Consider the following 20,763-nt stretch of genomic DNA (forward strand, 5'->3'; position numbering starts at 1 on the left):
TTTCATATAATTATAATGCACTGAAAGAAATTAAAGACAGACTCCCTCTGAAATGGCAAACAGATTCTTTCAAATATCTTGGCATTAACATCCCAAAAGACCTTTTGAAATTATATGAGTGTAACTATTCACCTCTTCTCAAACAAATTAAAGAAGATATAGGAAGAAGAAGATGGAATTTAATCCCTTTTTTTAGTCTTAGTTCACATATTGAATCTATCTATCTATTCTATCTAGCAGATAGAAATATACAAGAATACATTAAAGAGATTGATAACCCATGGATAAGATGCACTCTTAATGTCTGGAAATCTGTTGTAACAGAATATACTGGCCTTATAGAACAATTTAAAAAAGCATATAAATCAGATTCAGATTTTTCAGGTATATACAAATGTTTACTTATTCTTAAACAACACTCAACAACATATGTTAAAGTCTCAATGGGAGAAAGAAGGAGGAATAATAATAATAGAAGAGGAATGGACAGTGATGTGGAGGTATCAATGGAAATGTTCCAAGTCACAGAATTGGAGGGAGTTTGGTTGGAAAAGTTTAATAAGATATTTTATCACACCCTCTCAGAAATTACGCCATAATTCTGATAATCTCTCTGTATGTTGGAAACAGTGTGGAAACATAAATGCAAACCACTACCATGGTTTCTGGGACTGTTCTGTCATTAAAGAATATTGAAAAGAAATACACGCCACCCTACAAAACATATTTAAATGTGAGATACCCTTAGATATAAAAATCTTATTGTTTGGATACTTACCACAGGAATGGTTAAAAGGGGTTAAAAAGAGCCCAACCAAAAAATGGTTGACACAGGAGAGTCCAACCCTAAATTCATGGGTAGAGATCATAATGGAAATTTTCAAAATGGAGCAAATAGCATTTATAAACCCAAAAAAGGAACAGTTTGAATCACACTGGGACAAATGGACTAAATATATAGCATATATAACATAGGGTTTTCAATAATCCCCACAGACTCTAACCAAACTTGATTTCCCTCTGTTGCCTGTTACTCCAACTGTGGTCTCCAACCTGAATGAGTTTATTCATCATAAGTCTCCACCCTTATTTAAAACACATTAGTGCAACACACAGCCACCTCTATGTTTCCACCTTATGAAGCACCAGACCCACATATGTGATAAAAAAATAACACTGATAGAGTCTCCACATTGCACCTGTCTAAACCAAAATGTATGGGTGTGTTGAGTAAAGACATGACTTTGTATTTTATCAGCTTAGCAGTGTTGTGTTTGTTGATTTTTGTGAACAAAGAGACATGGGCAGAATAAATACAGTCCTATAGAAAACAGAACAACAGCTGCTCCAAAGGTGAGATCATTATAAAAAAACAAACATATCCCAGCCTTCTCTCTGCACTTCTCATGCTGTTGGTTACCTCAGAGGAAATGTACCAACAATGACACTGTCCTCACACTTCCTGATCTTGCTGATACAAATCAGAAGAACTTCCTTAGTTTAGCCTGTTGTTCGGTGTGCTCCTAACACTCCACTATGTCTTTTGTGGACACTCTACGCCAGTGGGATGAGGCTGTCACCTGTGCCGACAGACAAGATTTTGTAGAAGCACTGAGGATTTTCCTGTCTATACAAGAACCAAACTCCAAAATCTGTTTTGATATTGGCTGTCTCCATCTTCTTAACCAAGACCTGGATGCTGCTGAAAAGGTATGTCACCACTATCTTGGTAAAATTCATGCCAAACATTACAAACAATATTCATTTTGCAATATTACTTATCAAAAGTAAAATGTGGCTTTGGTGTTACTAATAATGCCATAGTCCAATGTTTGAAACTGCAAGTCACTGAGAAAGAAGAAGTATCATTTCTCCTTTCTTCTAGAGGAAGTCACTGTCTCTTCCTGTTTTCTCAGGCCTTTGACAGCAGCATACGCAGGGATGAACACCTGGCTGTTGCCTTCTTTCAAAGAGGACTGACCTTTTACAGAAAGAAAAGGTAAGAAGCACAACTCTCCTTGATAAAATAACCATATTCACTGAATGTCATCCGCTTATCATGAAATCTAAAAGTCTCAAACACCACTAGTACTTTCTTACCACCTGTGTGATTCATCAAATGCAAAAGTAATTACCTGGATTATTTCTGTTTAAAGGTATGAGGAGAGTTTAGGTGATTTCCAGTATGCCTTCAAAGCACTGAGAGGCAACCAGCTCATAGATTACAAAGCACTTGGTCTCAGATACAAATTATATGCCTGTGAGGTAAGTAGCCTGTTTTTCATAAGTCTCCTCATTATGTTATTTACATGTTATATTAGGATGAATTACTCTTCTGCATCCTGTCTACTACTGTCAACAGCTTAGAAATGTTTAAGTAACTTACCTATGTTCAGAGGCAAATATTCTACCTTTATTTTAAAGATATTTACATAAAAGGCATATAAGGTAGATAACAACAGGTGGTAGTGATGTGCATTATGGGTGGAAAGGACCTGAAAGGATTAAAATGACTGACAAGTTGTACTACATCATTGCTGTCTCCTCCTGCAGGTTCTCCACAATATGGCCCTGGTTGAGGCTCAGCTGGGAAACTGGGAAAAAGCCCAGGAAAACCTTGTGAAGGCTCTTGATTACAAGACGGAGGTCAAGCTCACTGTGATTGACAGAGCTCTGCAGTCAATACTGGTCAGTTCTCATGTGGTCAATCACGTATGACACTGAGCTGTTAAATATATGTAATTTTGATTATATTCATGACCAGGAATCAAAGCTAAGGCCTGGACAGTACCACTGGTGTAGCTCAGTTATACTTTTAGCATTTTTAGCAAATGCTTGACAAATAATAATATTCTTTGTGATTCAACTTCCCAAACAGAAACAGAAGCTTTTCAAGCCTGTTGAGTTCCCACCAAAAGTGCTGTTTAAACCAAATAAGCACTATGTTGCTGAGCTGGAGAAGAAGGACTACCTGGGCAAAGCCAAGGTAAAACTTTATCTAATGACAGGGCTTTAAAGATGGCAGTACATTATTTATTAGTGTAACTCAGCCCAGTAAAATACCTATCCCTGACAATATCTTACATTTAGGTATGTGGTCTACTTTAGAAGATAAGAACATTTTTGATACGTTTTTAGAAAAAATAGAATAAATGTATAGTGAAATATAGCAAATAACTGCATTTTTCTATTATTTTCAGGTGGTTGCCTCCGTTGTTCCTCAGGATGACTTCTCTGGGTTTGCTCCATTACAGCCTCAGGTGACATGGGCTTGGATTTGGCAATAAAAACAATAGTTTTATCTGTACAGAAACATGTGAAGCGTATCAAAATATATATTACAAACACCACTGTTGTGAGTGCCCACCTAATCACCATGTAGACTCAAAGGTACCATCAAACCCACAGTCATCACCAGTGGACAGTGAGGTTCTGTGTCCGCACTGTAAAAGCCAGGGCTTGAACCTCTAACTCTCTGCTTAAAGAAGGTCCTGCTCCACTTCCTGAGCCACAACCACCCCTTGTGACCACTGACAATACAGACAGACTTAGTACAAATACTCAGGGACTTTGGGCTGCCTTGTTGCTACAGCATATATTTAGCCTTGGCTCATTTTATGATAGGTTAGGGTTGAAGAGTTAAAGGTGCTGCAGTTGCATTTGAAACTGTCTCCAGCAACAATGATTAACAATAACTAACTGCTTTTCTTTACATCTGACAGGTGGAAGATGGTCCAGCTTGCCCAAAAGAACCTGAGGTTCTCAGGTAGAACATTACAATCTAATTGTAATTACTTAACAAAATAATAATTACATTTAATCAAGTACTGCTCGTATGTACAATATGGAGGTACTTGTACTTTACTGGAGAATTATTTTTTCATGCCACCTTGTACTTTTTTCTGCCCTACAATACATTTTACAGCTTCAGGTACAGGTTGTACACAGATTTTTTCATAGAAAACATAGCTTACCTTTTAAAAAACATGAATCGTACAATAGTTTGAGCTGCCTACTAAATCAGAGCTGAAATGATTAGCTAACTGGCAGAACATTTTTTTTTACAATGACATACATACGTTCTTCTTGTACCAACACCAAACATTTCATGGTTCCATTTTCTGAAATGTGAGGATTTCTTGCTTTTCCTTTGAGTTATTGTAATAATTATTATTTATTTTTCATATTTTACATGATTTGCCCCTTCCTGGTTTTATATTCTATTGTATGTTTTATTTGTATATTTGTCACACTTAATTGATTCAGATCATTATATTAATTCCAACATTACACAAAGATAACCCAAGTAAATACAAAATAGAGTTTCCCTCTGATTTATTTTACTAAGAGAAAAAAGCAGGAAAGGGGCAAATACTTTATAATTCAATTCAATTCAATTTTATTTGTATAGCGCTAAATCATAATACAAATCATCTCAAAGCACTTTACAAAAACTAAAACTAAAAACCCAAGAAATCCCTTATGAGCAAGCACTTGGCGACAGTGGAGAGGAAAAACTCCCTTTAACGGAAAAAAACATCCTCCAGCAGAACCGGGCTCAGTTTGGGCGGCCATCTGCCTCGACCGGTGGGGTGAGTGGATAGAGGAGAGAGAAAAGAACAGCAACAATAAACAAATAGACACTGCAGGTTGGTGGGGCCAGTAACTGCACATCAGCGATATACAGCTCCAGGACCAGGGACACCTGCAGAAGGTACAGAGAGAGAGAGAGGGAGAGAGCACAAACTAGGGGAGAGAGAGAGGCATACATGTGAGGTGGGAGGAGAGGGGAAGGGAAGGGAAGGGAAGGGAAGGGAAGGGAAGGGAAGGGAAGGGGTGTGTTAGGGTAGGGGAGCTCAGTGCACCGATGGTCCTCGGGCAGTCTAGGCCTATAGCAGCATAACTAACTAAGGGATGGTTCAGGGTTGCCTGAGGCCAGCCCTAACTATATGCTTTGTCAAAGAGGAAAGAGGAAGGTTTTAAGTCTAGCCTTAAAAGTACAGAGAGTGTCTGCCTCCTGAACCCAGGCTGGGAGCTGGTTCCACAGGAGAAGAGCTTGATAACTAAAGGCTCTGCCTCCCATTCTGCTTTTGGAAACTCTGGGAACCACAAATAGATTATATTCCAAGTCAACCATAATCTATTGTGAAGCTCTCACTCCTCTTGAATTCTACTGAACATTTTCACACTCTTTTTCTCAGTGTTTCACATAATGTTCAGACATTTTTCAAAAGAAAACAATGAAGAGATTAATCCATTAAACACACTCCTAAACCTTGTGGAAAGCCTTCCCAGAAGAGTTGAAGTTGTTATAGCTGCAAAAGGTGGGCCAACGTCATATTAAAACCTTTGGATTAAGAATGGGATGTCACTTAAGTTCATATGCGTCTAAAGGCAGATGAGCGAATACTTTTGGCAATATAATGTATTTTTACTGAAGAATTTTCAATACAGGACTTTTACATATAATGGAGACTGAAATTTCACTTGAGTGAAACGTCACAATACGCTCTCCACCACTGCTCAAGTACACATCATATATACAGTCAGTTGTAATGTTCAAAAATACTGATGTTAACATATGATTTAATGTCTAAAATGTAAAAAATAATGTAAAATAATATATAATAATATGTTTTCAAAAGAAATATGCCAGACATAGGATAGAAATACTAATCATGAAGACAACTTTAAGAGTAGAGGTCTGTTGCATTCACAGAGCTTTGGAAGGAGAACCCCACACTGTCCTGTTTGAGTTTGTTCCAGAGACCAGTGATGAGTTGGCTGTAGTGCCAGGCAATATTGTGTTTGTGCTGCAGAAAGACGCTGACAACTGGGCATCTGTGATCTTCAATGAAAGGGTCAGTCCACCACAGAATGATACAGAATTCATTTTCCTCAATTTGGTACTTGTTTTCACACACACACACACACACACACACACACACACATATATATATATATATATATATATATATATATATATATATGTCTGTCCAGGGGGTGTACCCCTGCCTTTCACCCAAAGAGAGCTGGGATAGGCTCCAACAGATCCCTGTGACCCTGGTTAGGAATAATTGGGTATACATAATGGATGAATGGATTTGTGTGTGTGTGTGTTTGTTAATGAGAAAGTTTTCTTTATTTATCCATAGAGGGGACTTGTTCCTTACAATTACCTGGAACGTTTGGAGATTTCATTGGGTTCTAAACAAAATGAGGTACTTTTTTTATTTTTGTTTTCCTACATTGTTTGTGGCATAGTAGACTCCTAGAAGTAGAGTCATGACAAATAGACATTTTGTTGTGTTGAAATGTTTCCCACTCATCCAAGTGGCTTTTTCTGTCTGAGGGAAGTTGGTTGAAGATCTCAAATTTAATTAAATTCAAGTAATTTCCATCCAATTTTATTTGTATAGCAACAAATCACAATAAAAATCAGTACAAAACACTTTACATAGAAAACCAAGAAGGCAAGAATTTTCTCTGAATGTAAAAGTAGAAAGTTACTGGTCATCCAGGCCTTTATGTCCTTTAGACACGCCTGAAGTCTGGTTAACTGGTTTGTGTTATCGGGTTTCATAGATAGATAGAGCTGAGTGTCATCTGTATAGCAGTGCATTAATAGAGTGCTTCCTAATAACATTGCCTAAAGGAAGCATGTACAAGGTGAACAAAATCGGGCCTAGCACAGAACCTTGTGGAACTCCATAACTAACTTTTGTGTTCGTGGAAGGCTCATCATGGACATGAACAAACTGGAATCTGTCCGATAAATAGGATTGGAACCATTTTAACGCTGTTCCTTTGATTCTGATCACATGCTCCAGTCTCTGTAATAGGATGCTGTGGTCAATAGTGTAAAATGCAGCACTAAGGTCTAGCAGGACAAGTATAGAAACAAGTCCATTATCTGAGGCTAAGAGAAGATCAGTCTAGTTGGGATGGGGTGTAAGAAACATGTTGATGGCTTAGATGAAGCAACTGTTGAGGTTTCAGGAGTAACAGTTCAAAGTGTCACTCTGCTGTGATAAGTTTCCACTTTCATTGTGATTATTCATGATTTGTACCACACCATGGCATGTGTTACACTATAATGTCTGTAGATGGCGCTCAGCTAACACGTACAGCACCCTGCACATGAACAGAACTTCCTGTGTCTTGATCTTTACCCAGGTGTCATTCACATACCTGAATAGTGTGCCATTCCTGGGAAGGAGTTGAGAGCTTTCCTCACCCTTTCTTGCATATACAGATTGGGAACAGTGGGTGACACAGGGGCGTTCATGGCACAGCTGTCTGTAAAATTCACCTCTGTACGTGAAATAGGTGGTGACATGACCTGCTCCTAGACATAGGTCTAGGAGCAGGAAAATTAACAGATGTTAGGGCATCAGTGCAGGGGATGCTGGTGAAGAGGGATGTGACACCAAAGGATACCATTGTTTTAACTGTATCCAGTTTTAGATCTCTAACGTTGAAGCTAAATTTTTCAGAGTTCTGGATGTGGTGGTCAGTGTTTCCTACTAGTGGTGCTAAGATAGTGGCAAAATGTTTAATAATGTTACTGAATTTATGCTGCTGATAATGGGCCTGGGTGGGGGCATCATTCCTTGTTTTTTGAAAGTATTTTAGAGCCAATGTAAAATCTTTTTTCTCTGACACTGAAAATATGAATAGCATTTTCCCATTTTAAGAATAGTCTGCAGAGTTCTTCAGTGCAATGTGATCAAAACTGCTATTTGTTCAATGTGCAGGGAACACTTACACCTCCAAGTCGAGCACCACCAACCAGACCTGAAAGAAAACAAGGTATGCCTTGTTATCTGACACAATAATTTAGCACAATATACTCACCATTCTCTTGTTGTCACAAAATACCACCGTATTTGGTCAATCCTCTGTCTATACATTAAAGTAGAGGATGCGGTTGAAAATGTTCTTTGGTCTATATGTGAACAAAAACCTTAACTGCAGCTTTCTGTATTTAAGGTCCTACTCCCATCAGTGAAGACACACAACAGGTATTCTGAGTCAAATATTTGATTTGCTCACTATCCGGCAATATAGACTGAATCATCTTTTTTAGTTTCTGTGTTGATCTTCTAGAGAATGTGTCATTTTGTCTTTTCCAGGATGTACAGTGTACTGACAATACATGTATTGTCAAAGTCCATTTCTCATTCAACTTTGCAGTTTCAGTACCATCTGGGTGTAGCTATGCAATTCTGATTGACAAAATCAGTAAGAAATTAAATCTCCCATCCAATGGAATCACCTTGAGGTATTTTGGACTGTAAAACAATCTTCATTTAATTGGTATAATTTGTTGCTGCTAGAACACAAAATGAAATCTTTTTGTTTATAGTTTAAATTCGGAGGCCAATGGACAAAGTATAATCAGCACCAACACAGAAATGGACAGTGTGTGGAGCCATGCTTGTGATAGGCGCATCACTTTCTGGTGCCACACCAAGGAGGTAAGAAACTGCTGTTGCAATACATGCTGCTCCATAAACCACACTGGTTTGTTTGTGAGTTTGGGATGATTTAAATATTCATGAATACAACCTGAGTATATGTTTTTCAATGAAGTAGAACAGCTGTGTTAGGTTACAAGACAGATTCATGATTTTTGAACATTTCAAGAAACTTGGGAAACTATGTCTGAAGTATGAGGAAATGTGATAAGATTTCAATTTATTACGGTAACTGTGCCGTTTTAATTCTGTGTGACATTAGGTCAATGATACTGTTATTCTTGTGTCTGTGTAGATTCTCAGTTGTCCAGGGAAAGTTATCTAGAGGTTCAGTTCAGCTTCAGAACTGAACTGAAAGTCCAGTTGCCATGACTCAACCTCTAGATGTTATTCTTGTGATATTAAAAAGGGTTGGCCTGAGGTACGGTGCAGAGCTGATACACTTATTGTTGGTGATGTCTCCTCTTCAGTGGCCCGGTGTGATTTTTAGCGGCATCAGCAGGTTCACTAAAAGCACAACACCATGTTTGCTGAAGCCTTAAGATGATGAAGGTGAAAACATTTCTTCTGTAAGCTGGTTAATTACACCAATTCATTTTCTAGCTAATACATGCGTGATTTATGAGATGGTGCAGCCACTCAGCCCTTCAGCAAATTGTGCCTAGCAGCCACTATGGTACTACAATGAAATACAAGAGTTGCCTGTAAAACTGTTGATAGGGCATCTCACATTTCATTCTAGTGTTTATTTTTTAGCCAGGAGATTTTAATGGTTGTAAAACCTTTCCAAAGCCCACAAAAGCTCTTTATTTCTGTGGAACAGCACAATCAAGAACAAGCTCTTTCTTGATTCCCATTACAAATAAGACGTTTATTCAAGTGTGCAATCACCGTACTTCTTTTAATCTTAAAACAGGATATATTTTTATAGTTGACTTTGTATGTACAATAGATTAAAAGTTATACCAAGTATACTCGGCTTATACTGACAAGTATACAGAAGTATCGAAATGTACATGGACTACTTGTACTTAATTTGATCTAGATAAACTTATAATTGAATATAATTAAGCGTTCATACCTTATACACAAGGCTGGGAATTGAGACCATGGTCCAGCCTAGAACTGGTTCCTTATTGTCCAGTCCATTAAACTCATACGTTTCACTGCTTATCACTTCCTTTTATCAATGCCAACATGTTTTTCTGACCTCAAAACTGCAGCACCACTGATGGAAAGTTGAAACAAGGAGTCATGGTGGAGAGAGAGAAGTGGAGGTTTAACAAAGGTGACAGCAGGGCTACTTACTGTAAAATAACCAAAGCACCTGCAGTATGTGGGGACATCTTTCAATGCAATGATTGAGTGAATGTCACTGTTTCCTACCTAAAGAGCCTGTCTCACTGAGGGAAAATATCATTAGCACCACACAGCAGATATTTACTAACAAAAATATATAATTATTCTCTCATTTCTTTATTTTAGAAGACAGTTACTACACATCACTGTGGTGGTGTTTACACAGCACATACTGTGACATTCATGTTTGTGTCACATTCAGTCGAGCACTCAGAGCATGAAGGGGAGCCTACAGGAGCATCAGGGACACGAGGAAACTACAGTCTAAAACTCAAACAATACTGTAACCCATGGATTAGGGTGTGGGTGATTCAAACACTTTTCTGTCTTGTACAAAATTGCATCATGCATCAAACAAAAAAAATAATTCCTATAAAACTTCAAAAGAACTGTATGTTCAATTGGATTAATATAAATGAATATAAACAAATCTACTAATTCATAAATTGTCTTTGATATGACTGATCTTTTAGTCCTGCTCCTGTCAATTTGGTAAAAGTGTTAGCAGCCAACCTCAAAGTTCACTGTCTATGGCCTTGTCAACAAATTAATAAGTAAATACAAACAAACAAAAATCCCAGAGTTATAGTGTAAAATACATCTTCGAGGTAAATTAATAGTCTGCTTAAAGTTTACTACACCAAACAAAGTATTATTAAACTATACCTAAACTACATTTTATTACTGATACACCTAAAGTACACTTAAAAGTACTTTTAGAAACTAGGTGGGCCAATTTTGTCCTAAGACATCGTGATTCGTTAAATACATTTGATATAAATAGTTAACTAATTCATGTTTAAAAGTACATGCCACATATTTGTGGGCAGTCAAATGTGTAAAGTTTCATAAAAAACTTCAATCAGGCTGTTTTAACTAAGCCAAACATTTTGAGCACTAACAAACTGGAAACATCTGAAAAAAATTCACCAACAGAATGTGTATTCAATTCAGTGTTATTTATAGATCACCAAATCACGTTACATAGAACCCAACAAATCCCTGCAGCATGCATTTGTCTCAGATTATGGAATCCAGCTTTTCTAATCCACTTCTGAGGTGTTTGAAGAACCGACAGAACCAGATATGCTTATCCACGCTAAGGAAATCCAGCTTTCCTCATTTGATCTTGGATCTGGTAGGTCACATATGAAGTACAGGCCTCACGTCTTCAGTCATAAATTACTGGGCAATATGTCCAAATGACCAGCAGTGCCCTCATCTACACACGGCAGACCTCTAAACGAGCTCCTGCCCAGTGACAGCTGATGAATTGATGTTCTATACAAATAATAAATGTTTATATTGATTGTACCACATTCCAGTTGGTTCACCATAAGAGAAACCTGGTGCCCCTGAGGTAAATATTCTATTAAGAAACTAAGTTTAAGACAAACCGCTGCAATCACGACTGTTGAAACACCCCACTGACAGTTTGGTGGGTGTTAATGTCAGGCCCAGTTCATTACAGGATGTCACGTTTTCAGAGTAAAAGCATCATTCCAGAGTTCTAATATTTATTAAAGGAAATTACCACATACAATAGTATGCTTGACTATCAAAAAACAAACAAAAAAAAAAACACTGTAGTTCATGCGAAGGTCTTAGAGTTACCCTGTGTAGCAGAATTTTCAAAGCAAAATAACCAGTTCGTAACATAAGCACAAATAAAAGCCTGGTAGCAGGGTATATTGTCAAAATAAAAACTTATTTTCAGTAGCAAGAAGATACCAGGTACTTTTTAGTACCTCTTTGGCTGAGGATCCAAGCGAGCAGAGCAGATACTAAAATGTGATGTCACCAGACTGATCAGTGGCCCGCAGGCAAATGGCTAACACTACTCCAAAACAACACAGTGATCTTACGAGCAGGTGCGGATGTTTCAGTTTCGCCGCCCACATTGAGGAAAACGACCAGAGCCGAGTAGTGCTAAAACTGTATAATGGAAGCAGGAAGTTGCTAGACAATGAACTATGCTTTGTTACCCATATTTTGAACCTTTGTGACTTCTAAATCAGGAATTGAGCTGTGAAACAGTGTTCCCTCAAACACACAGATACCAAACTACTTATCCTGGATATGCAGCCAGCTCACACAAGACATTCTTTACTTCAGTGTGTCAAGTTAACAACAAAATCTTACGCACTTGGGACCACTTTCTTTCCAACATGCTGTCACTGGGGTGTTTTCTGACATGGGTGGAGAAATTTTGTTATACAGAGCAATCAACAGCTCCATAGTGAGTGTGACGGCAGGTAGTGCAAGGGAAGGTGCCTGCATTAGTTTATGCAAGCAAACCTAAAATTTCTTCTGAGATTTTTCATTTTAGTTAATGTTTACATCTAAAATTATGATTTGTAGACGTTTCGTTGAAGATATATCTTAAACTAAATAAACAATTCACTTGGATCAGGTGAGAAGGTTCATGAATAGTCAAGAGTTGCCTGACATTTGCAGAATCAGTGACTTCAAAATCACTTCTGAACATACATGTTTGAGCTTTTCTAACTGATTATTTCTCCTGTTTACCTGCATTTCATTCAGTTTATTGTTGAGATTTTATTTGTTTTCTGCATTTCATTTGTATTGTTTTGACTTCTCTGTATTTTATATATGAAGATTTACTTGGTGGCACTTCATTCTTTTGAGTCATCCAATCCAGAGGATCTCAGTTTTCATCAAGGAGATATAATCACATTGCTGTCCCAAGGTGAAACCCCAATGCCAACTGTTTCAAAATACTGCAATGTAATCATGAAATGGTATTCTAATTCATAATGTTTCCTTTCCTTAGTTAACAAGGATTGGCTGGAAGGACGATGTGATGGGAACACTGGTATATTTCCTGCATCCTTTGTCAAAGAAGTTTCTGGCCAGTAAGGGTCTTTGTGGTTTCTGGTTAATTATCCTGAAGACACCCTTCCTCTTCATAGGCAATAGCTATGCCTCTCCTGCCCTTCACTGCCTTCACCACAGATGTCTCCCCCACCTTCTGCTCTAAGCCATGCCAGCTTCGTTCTGCTAGAAAAGATGCTGAAATGAGAAAGCCAGAATGTGTTACTGTAATAAGAGTGTGTGTTTTTCTGCAAATTGCTCAATGATTTATGATCCAAAATAAAACACTGCAATAAACACATGAATGCACAGAAACTCAAGCAATGCAAATGCAGACAATGCGACTCCTCTGACTGTCTCATACCAGCTACGTTTGCGTTGGCAACAGTCAGTGTCGGGTTCCTGAGGACTACAGAAGAGCAACATGAAGACTCTGCAGGTTTGGTGCTTAAGAGACTGTGGCTTCGCAGAGCTCCAGTGATTAAGGACACTTCAGTCTCATTGCCCTCCTCGTCTTGCTGATCAGTCAATGGCACATGACTCTTTCCACCTTAAGAAGTTTAAGAGAATAAAAGATGACAAAAGGTGTAATATTCTTCATTATATTGTAAATGATAAAAATATTGGTTAAAGTGACACTAGAACATATATTTGTTTGTTTGATCTGCACCGTGAGAGAATGGCAACCTATACCCAATGTCAGCTGAAAAGGGCACCAGTCCCCATTACAGGAAAGCAGCAGGCACAAGCCCCCAAACAGGAAGCAGCATGTGATGGAAACACATATCTGACGTCCTGGTTCTCCAGAAGGTGTTTTTTCACCCCTACTCTTCTCCCTATACACAAACAGTTGCACCTGCAGTCATCAGTCTGTCAAACTCAGATGACCGTTTGCAGATGATGCCATCCAGATTAAGCTCATCTCCTGAGGTAATGAGTCTGCCTACAGAGGGGAGAGTAACCATCTGCTGACCTGCAGTGACAACAACATGGAGCTCAATGCCCGACAAACAGTGGAGATACTAGTGGATTTAAGGAAATACTCCAACCCACAAACATCATCCTGTGTGGCTCCCTAGTCACTATTGTGAAGTCCTTCTGCTTTCTGGGCACCATCAGCATCCAGGACCTCAAGTCTGAGTTTAACGTCAGCTCCCTGATCAAGAAGACACAGAAGAGGGCGTACTTCTTGTGGCAGCTCAAAAAGTTAAACCTGCCACAGTCGATGATAGTAGACTGATACACTGGCCTCCTTGAGTCCACCCTGACCTGCTCCATTACCACCTGGTACACATAAACAGACTGCAGCATATCATCTGTGGAGAGATCACAACTCTAGGGCACTAAAGGATGCAGGAAATAAATGGAATGCCGCACCCTGGACACAAACTTTTTGAGACACTACCCTCTGGCAAGAGGCTGCAGGCAGCCAGGGCTAAAACCACATGCCACAAAAACAGCTGCTTCCCATAGTTGCCTTAAAGACTCGTCACCATCTCAGGTGGAGGTTAAACTGAGTATCCAAATATGACAGGAACAGACTCCAAAGGACAGCCGGGGCTGCAGATAGAATCACTGGTGCCAACCTGTCCCCCATCCAGGACCTATACACCTCACGGGTCAGAAGGAGGGCAGAGAAGATTTCTGCAGACCCCTCACATCCTGGTCACAAACAGTCTGAGCTCCTCTTCTCTGGATGGTGCTACAGAACTCTGTACACCAAAACCACCAGACAGTTTCTTTCCCATGTGCCATCAGTCGGATGAACATTAACTAACCCATGTTGTCTGACAACAGGACACTGTGAACTAGTGTTCATTTTGTCAGCTATTTTTAATTTAGCTAATTTTTAATTTAGCTAATTTTACATTTAGTAATTTTAGTCATGTATAGTCAACCAATTATTTTTTTGGTCAAATTTTAGCCAACAAAAAGTCTGGGCATTTTAGTCTTATTTTAGTCAAACGAAAACCAAAAGTGTTTTAGTCAATGAAAATCATTTCAGTCTTTTTCTGTTTTGATAAACATTTCAGTCTAGTCTAGTCTAAACAAAAGAGATCTTTTGTATATTTTATAGATCTTTTATATATATATATATATATATATATATATATATATATATATATATATATATATATATAAAAGATCTATAAGATACAGTGGGTACGGAAAGTATTCAGACCCCTTTAAATTTTTCACTCTTTGTGTCATTGCAGCCATTTGCCAAAATCAAAAAACTTCATTTTATTTCTCATTAATGTACACTCAGCACCCCATCTTGACAGAAAAAACCAGAAATATAGAAATTTTAGCAAATTTATTAAAAAAGAAAAACTGAAATATCACATGGTCATAAATATTCAGACCCTTTGCAGTGACACTCATATTTAACTCACATGCTGTCCATTTCTTCTGATCCTCCTTGAGATGGTTCTGCTCCTTCATTGGAGTCCAGCTGTGTTTAATTAAACTGATTGGACTTGATTAGGAAAGGCACACACCTGTCTATATAGGACCTTACAGCTCACAGTGCATGTCAGAGCAAATGAGAATCATGAGGTTGAAGGAACTGCCCAAGGAGCTCAGAGAGAGAATTGTGGCAAGGCACAGATCTGGCCAAGGTTACAAAAGAATTTCTGCAGCACTCAAGGTTCCTAAGAGCACAGTGGCCTCCATAATCCTCAAATGGAAAAAGTTTGGGACGACCAGAACTCTTCCTAGACCTGGCCGTCCAGCCAAACTGAGCAATCGAGGGAGAAGAGCCTTGGTGAGAGAGGTAAAGAAGAACCCAAAGATCACTGTGGCTGAGCTCCAGAGATGCAGTAGGGAGATGTGAGAAAGTTCCACAAAGTCAACTATCACTGCAGCCCTCCACCAGTCGGGCCTTTATGGCAGAGTGGCCCGACGGAAGCCTTTCCTCAGTGCAAGACACATGAAAGCCCGCATAGAGTTTGCCAAAAAACACATGAAGGACTCCCAGACTATGAGAAATAAGATTCTCTGGTCTGATGAGACCAAGATTGAACTTTTTGGCGTTAATTCTAAACGGTATGTGTGGAGAAAACCAGGCACTGCTCATCACCTGCCCAATACAATCCCTACAGTGAAACATGGTGGTGGGAGCATCATGTTGTGGGGGTTTTTTTCAACTGCAGGGACAGGACGACTGGTTGCAATTGAAGGAAAAATGAATGCGGCCAAGTACAGAGATATCCTCGAAGAAAACCTCTTCCAAGAGTGCTCAGGACCTCAGACTGGGCCGAAGGTTCACCTTTCAACAGGACAATGACCCTAAGCACACAGCTAAAATAACAAAGGAGTGGCTTTGGAACAACTCTGTGACCGTTCTTGACTGGCCCAGCCAGAGCCCTGACCTAAACCCAATTGAGCATCTCTGGAGAGACCTGAAAATGGCTGTCCACCAACGTTGACCATCCAACCTGACAGAACTGGAGAGGATCTGCAAGGAAGAATGGCAGAGGATCCCCAAATCCAGGTGTGAAACACTTGTTGCATCATTCCCAAGAAGACTCATGGCTGTACTAGCTCAAAAGGGTGCTTCTACTCAATACTGAGCACAGGGTCTGAATACTTATGACCATGTGATATTTCAGTTTTTCTTTTTTAATAAATTTGCAAAAATTTCTACATTTCTGGTTTTTTCTGTCAAGATGGGGTGCTGAGTGTACATTAATGAGAAATAAAATGAAGTTTTTTGATTTTGGCAAATTAACTGACCTTAACTGAGGCAAGTGAGGCCTGCAGTTCTTTGGATGTTGTTGTGGGGTCTTTTGTGACCTCTTGGATGAGTTGTCGCTGCGCTCTTGGGGTAATTTTGGTCGGCCGGCCACTCCTGAGAAGGTTCTCCACTGTTCCGTGTCTTCATCATTTGCACATAATGGCTCTCACTGTGGTTCACTGCAGTCCCAAAGCTTTAGAAATGGCTTTATAACCTTTTCCAGACTGATAGATCTCAATTACTCTCTTTCCCATTTGTTTTTGAATTTCTTTGGATCTCAGCATGATGTCTAGCTTTTGAGGATCTTTTGGTCTACTTCACTTCGTCAGGCAGGTCCTATTTAAGTGATTTCTTGATGTGTGGCAGTAATCAGGCCTGGGTGTGGCTAGAGGAATTGAACTCCTTTTGAAATTGAAAACCTTCATTTAAAAACAGCATGATGTGTTTACTTGTGTTATCTTTGACTAATATCTAAATTTGTTTGATGATCTGAAACATTAAAGTGTGACAAACTTATAAAACAAAAAAATAAGAAATGAGGAAGGGCGCCAACACTTTTTCACACCACTGTACTTGGCAAAAAATCCAATTCTGTTGGCACACTCCTCATTTTAAACTCGTTTCAAATTTGATCCTTGTTTTTAAATGAATCCTGTGAATGAACATTTAAATATAAATCTGGGGAGAGAAAAAAAAAAAAAAAAAAATCAAAATATTCACACTCTTCAGCAAGACACAAAATAACTGCCTGTCCCACGTGAACTGACTTATTCCTATTCATTTGTGTAGAGTCAAATGTGAATAAATACAATCTAACCTGGTAGGAGATGTCGAAAGTCTGTGACGTATTCCTCGGACCACTGTCTGTTCTTGTTGCAGGCCAGCTCCATCTCAAATGGTGTTACTACAGGTTTGTAGAAGTCACTTGAGTCCAACAGTGAGTTTTCAGGACATGCAATCAACACAAAAATGTCAATTTCAGGAAAGTTTGCAAGTTTGGGCACATTCAGTTTCCCCATGGCAAACACATAGCTCTTCTTGCCAGCTCTGCTTATGGTCTCTTTCAGTCGCTGGATGACGCTGAGGTAGTCAGCCACCCCCAGTGTACCAACGAGGATGCCAACCACACCGGCATCTCTGGCCCTTTCTATTGCATGGTATCGCTTCATGAGCGCACGGTTGATGTTTACTGACTCAGTCCTTCCCTTCATTGTTTCAGGGTCAAAAGAGCCAAACAAGCAATGATTCCAAGTCATCATGAAGTTTCTGAGAGCTGCTCCCTCCTGGCCAACATAGAACATACTGTAATCGATTATGCTGGACCCATGTTTCAAGGAAAACTGCCTTCCAAACTGACAAATAAGCTGGTTGTCATCCTGCACTGACAGACAGGTGTCATTGTGTTGTCTTTTAATCCCGCCATGACTGTAACATTGTTCCCCTTCAACAACAAGCTCCGAGGCAACAAGGTGTGGATAATCTGGACACAGAAGAGTCAGAATATCACCTGAAAAATGACATCTGTTGTCAGTCACTGTGGTGTGAGATTGATGGATGAGCGTGTTAACAGAAAACAGAACTTACTTATGGCATGAGCATAGTTAACATCATACAGGAGGACGATGTGCCTCTGTGTGTCAGGGTAGAGCTCTCTGAACGCAGATGCACACTTCTCCACATCCAGTGGCTTTCTCTCAAAGACGTACATTAGGGGCAGTCTTTTAGATGGGCTGAGACAGGCACGGCCATAGTGCACGATGCAGTCTGCTCCAACATGTTCTGCGGCGACCTCATCCACGCAGCAGCTGCTCAAGCAGAATTAAAGAAATGCACAGCCAAACCACAAAAGCCTGATTTCCTGTTGTGCTGTAGCAAAGAATACATCAACACTAACATGTCAAACACACTGTGCCTGCAACAGCTGCTTTAAGTTCAGCAACTTCCACTGAACAGACTAACTCTGGAGGAATCAGTGTCTTGAATGGCTCAATCAGTGGCCCCATTCTTTTCTTTTACATACTTTCCCTCTTCATTACATAATTACCATGACATAATGTTTACGTTTATGCAGCTAACACTAAATGATATCTTTCTCTCATACTTTAGACGCCCTGCACTGAATATATACAATTTTAGATGTGAGAGAATAGCAGCTTCAACTCTCCTCACGTCATGACAAAAAGACAGAAATCATGAAGTTCACTCAACCAGAAAATGTCATTTAGAGCCTGACGTCATGCTCACAGTTTAAAAACCAGCTACCAGAAACTTTGTGATGCTTTTTTTCCCAGGATCTCTAAAATCAAACCTCTTCACTCAGCTGATAATGTGGAAAACAATCCCTCAATTCTTTCTGAATTACTGGAACTGATTATATTCTACACTAAGCAAAAATAAATCATCTGCAGTTATTGAACAGCAACTACAAGAAGAGCGCCCCAGTCCTTGGACTGGTTTCATATTGGCTCCAAAGTTCTGTTCACTAGTCACATACAAAGCATCAAAGGTAATCACCTGCAGGCTACATGTCTGACTTGCTGAGCCCATGTGTACCTGGGCCCACAAGGTCTAATCCTGGAACCAAAGGGGACCATTGGTTTCATCTTCACCATGTGCTCACACATCTCTACTTTCTTTGAATTGTCAGCTGGACGTTTAAAGTTTTAGGTTTTATTCTGTTACGGTGAAAGTTAGGCCATATGATTTGTCTCTTGTTAAACCACTGTGTGCCCCAGAAAGGTGAGATAGAATCAGAATACTTTCTGATGAAAACATATCAATATAAATTAACAGCCTAACGTGGCTCATTCAAGCTTCTCTATGGTCAAACTATCACATTTTTGCTGAATCTCTGAGGTCCAGGCCGTAAACAACTTTTTTTAACGTCACTCTACATATGGAATATTTTATATCACCTGCCATAGGATGTGTCTCCCAAAATGAATGGTTTGGCGTTACTCTTTCTCTTGATCTCCTCTGCTACTGCAAATGAATCCCCCAGCAGCTCATCAGGAAACTGCAGAGCAACCTGTGGACATGAGGGCCAGCTAAGGTAAGGTGTCAACCATGTCTGTGGTGCTCACAGGGAAAGTCAAGTCTAGTCATCCTCACCTTTGTAAATTGGTGCTGACTGATGAAGCTGCAGGTCTCCTTAATCTGATAACATTCTTCAAGTTTTTCCAGGGCCGTATTTTTCTTGCATGTAATGTCTACAACACGATGAATCACCATTTCTGAGCTGGTGCTGAAAGGGTCAGCCATTCCTCTACACCCTGCAAATATACGGGAACAAAACTTAAGGCCTTGGTGCTGTTTTTATTTATGAAAGTGAAACTAAGTCACAGATTTCACTGGCCCACTGAAAATCACAGCATCACACCTGGAGCTGATGAACAAATGACCTCTGATAAACGAAGACTTGTGAAGCGTTCAGACCTGGTCTCATATGGCCTAGATGGGACACTGGTGTTTCCTGCACAAAGGGTTCACAGATCTGCAGCTGTCCGTTAAACTCTTCCTGCTAATCTGATACATTAACTGAGTCTGGAGGAGTTTGGGGCACATTACTAGTCCTGCAGCACCCAAACAGTAAAACTACTTTTGATGGGTCTTATGTTCTGGCACGGGCAGATTTGAGTGACACTGTACTTTAAAAATGCTTCCTGAACTCATTTTACTTGGAAGAAAGATGATGAATCTGAACTGTTGATGTGCTGACCCTCAACAGCTTTGGAGAAGACAGTGATGCTGGACGAAGCCTGTAGAAGACGGTGCTAAACCTGAAGTGATCTGAACCTGGTCATTTTCATGACCAGTTCATGTCAAACTCCAGTTAAACTGGACCAATGGACATGATTGGAGCTGCTAAACAGTCATGGCAGCACCACGCGTGTTCTCATGTGTTTAGTCATGTGGGCTATAAAACAAGTCAAGGTCCTAATATGTCGCACTGACCCACGGAGGATGTAGCCAAGGCAAAACTACACTATTATGTTTCAGAGGTGTCGCATGGAGCCTATAGTAATATTACTATTAACATTGTTGTTATTGTTCTATACCAACAGTTATGTTTCCAGACCAGACGGCTGCTCACCACCACAGCGACAACCTTCGCCGCTAATTTAACGCCGCCCTGCAAACACCCGCTGTTATTTGCGCCACATCACGTTTCCTGCTCTCGTTAGCGCACACCTGTCGCACATCTGTCACACACCTGTACAAGCCGCGGTTGTTTGTTTGTTGGGACACGCTCCTGTCACAGCAATACACGTGTGACCAACACTTCCACTTCGTCCTCTTTCTTCTTTGTGTGTTGATCACTGGTGGTGCGCAGCTTCTTCTTCTTCTACT

The 20,763-nt window shown here is 39.7% G+C and overlaps 2 protein-coding genes across 7 annotated transcripts; one reads left to right on the plus strand and one right to left on the minus strand.

Moving 5' to 3' along the window:
* The first annotated feature begins 1,481 nt into the window (after positions 1-1,481).
* ncf2 (neutrophil cytosolic factor 2) lies at positions 1,482-13,262 on the plus strand. 2 transcript variants are annotated; one of them, XM_026305738.2, is made up of 16 exons: positions 1,482-1,710; positions 1,917-1,999; positions 2,157-2,265; positions 2,554-2,688; positions 2,879-2,986; positions 3,201-3,260; positions 3,723-3,766; positions 5,720-5,861; positions 6,156-6,221; positions 7,758-7,812; positions 7,993-8,024; positions 8,136-8,284; positions 8,369-8,480; positions 9,966-10,141; positions 12,459-12,549; positions 12,634-13,262. In XM_026305738.2, exons 1-15 carry the CDS (start codon positions 1,537-1,539, stop codon positions 12,529-12,531), a joined length of 1,518 nt encoding a protein of 505 aa, XP_026161523.1. In that variant the 5' UTR covers positions 1,482-1,536; the 3' UTR covers positions 12,532-12,549; positions 12,634-13,262. The 2 variants fall into 2 exon arrangements, with proteins under 2 accessions (XP_026161523.1, XP_026161524.1); XM_026305739.2 differs by lacking the exon at positions 9,966-10,141 and having other exon boundaries at positions 1,485-1,710.
* dph2 (diphthamide biosynthesis 2) lies at positions 10,780-20,754 on the minus strand. Of its 5 annotated transcripts, XM_026305730.2 has the most exons (7): positions 20,627-20,754; positions 19,525-19,685; positions 19,329-19,441; positions 17,998-18,218; positions 17,231-17,920; positions 13,039-13,224; positions 10,780-12,872 (listed from the first exon to the last, which is right to left on the minus strand). In XM_026305730.2, exons 2-7 carry the CDS (start codon positions 19,672-19,674, stop codon positions 12,739-12,741), a joined length of 1,494 nt encoding a protein of 497 aa, XP_026161515.1. In that variant the 5' UTR covers positions 19,675-19,685; positions 20,627-20,754; the 3' UTR covers positions 10,780-12,738. The 5 variants fall into 5 exon arrangements, with proteins under 5 accessions (XP_026161515.1, XP_026161514.1, XP_026161511.1 ...); XM_026305729.2 differs by having other exon boundaries at positions 10,780-13,224; positions 17,231-17,893; XM_026305726.2 differs by having other exon boundaries at positions 10,780-13,224.
* Positions 20,755-20,763: the final 9 nt, after the last annotated feature.

This window comes from Mastacembelus armatus, unplaced genomic scaffold (assembly GCF_900324485.2).
Source record: "Mastacembelus armatus unplaced genomic scaffold, fMasArm1.2, whole genome shotgun sequence".
Taxonomy (NCBI): Eukaryota; Metazoa; Chordata; class Actinopteri; order Synbranchiformes; family Mastacembelidae; genus Mastacembelus; species Mastacembelus armatus.

Excerpts from the sequence above, each read along its gene's own strand:
- ncf2 (XM_026305738.2), top strand. The coding sequence starts at position 1,537 with ATGTCTTTTGTGGACACTCTACGCCAGTGGGATGAGGCTGTCACCTGT. Across the intron at positions 3,261-3,722 it reads TTGCTCCATTACAGCCTCAG|GTGGAAGATGGTCCAGCTTG; the intron begins GTGACATGGGCT and ends TACATCTGACAG. Across the intron at positions 7,813-7,992 it reads CAGACCTGAAAGAAAACAAG|GTCCTACTCCCATCAGTGAA; the intron begins GTATGCCTTGTT and ends TCTGTATTTAAG.
- dph2 (XM_026305726.2), bottom strand. The coding sequence starts at position 19,674 with ATGGCTGACCCTTTCAGCACCAGCTCAGAAATGGTGATTCATCGTGTT. Across the intron at positions 17,921-17,997 it reads TAACTATGCTCATGCCATAA|GTGATATTCTGACTCTTCTG; the intron begins GTAAGTTCTGTT and ends GTCATTTTTCAG. Across the intron at positions 13,225-17,230 it reads CTTTCGACATCTCCTACCAG|GTGGAAAGAGTCATGTGCCA; the intron begins GTTAGATTGTAT and ends AAACTTCTTAAG.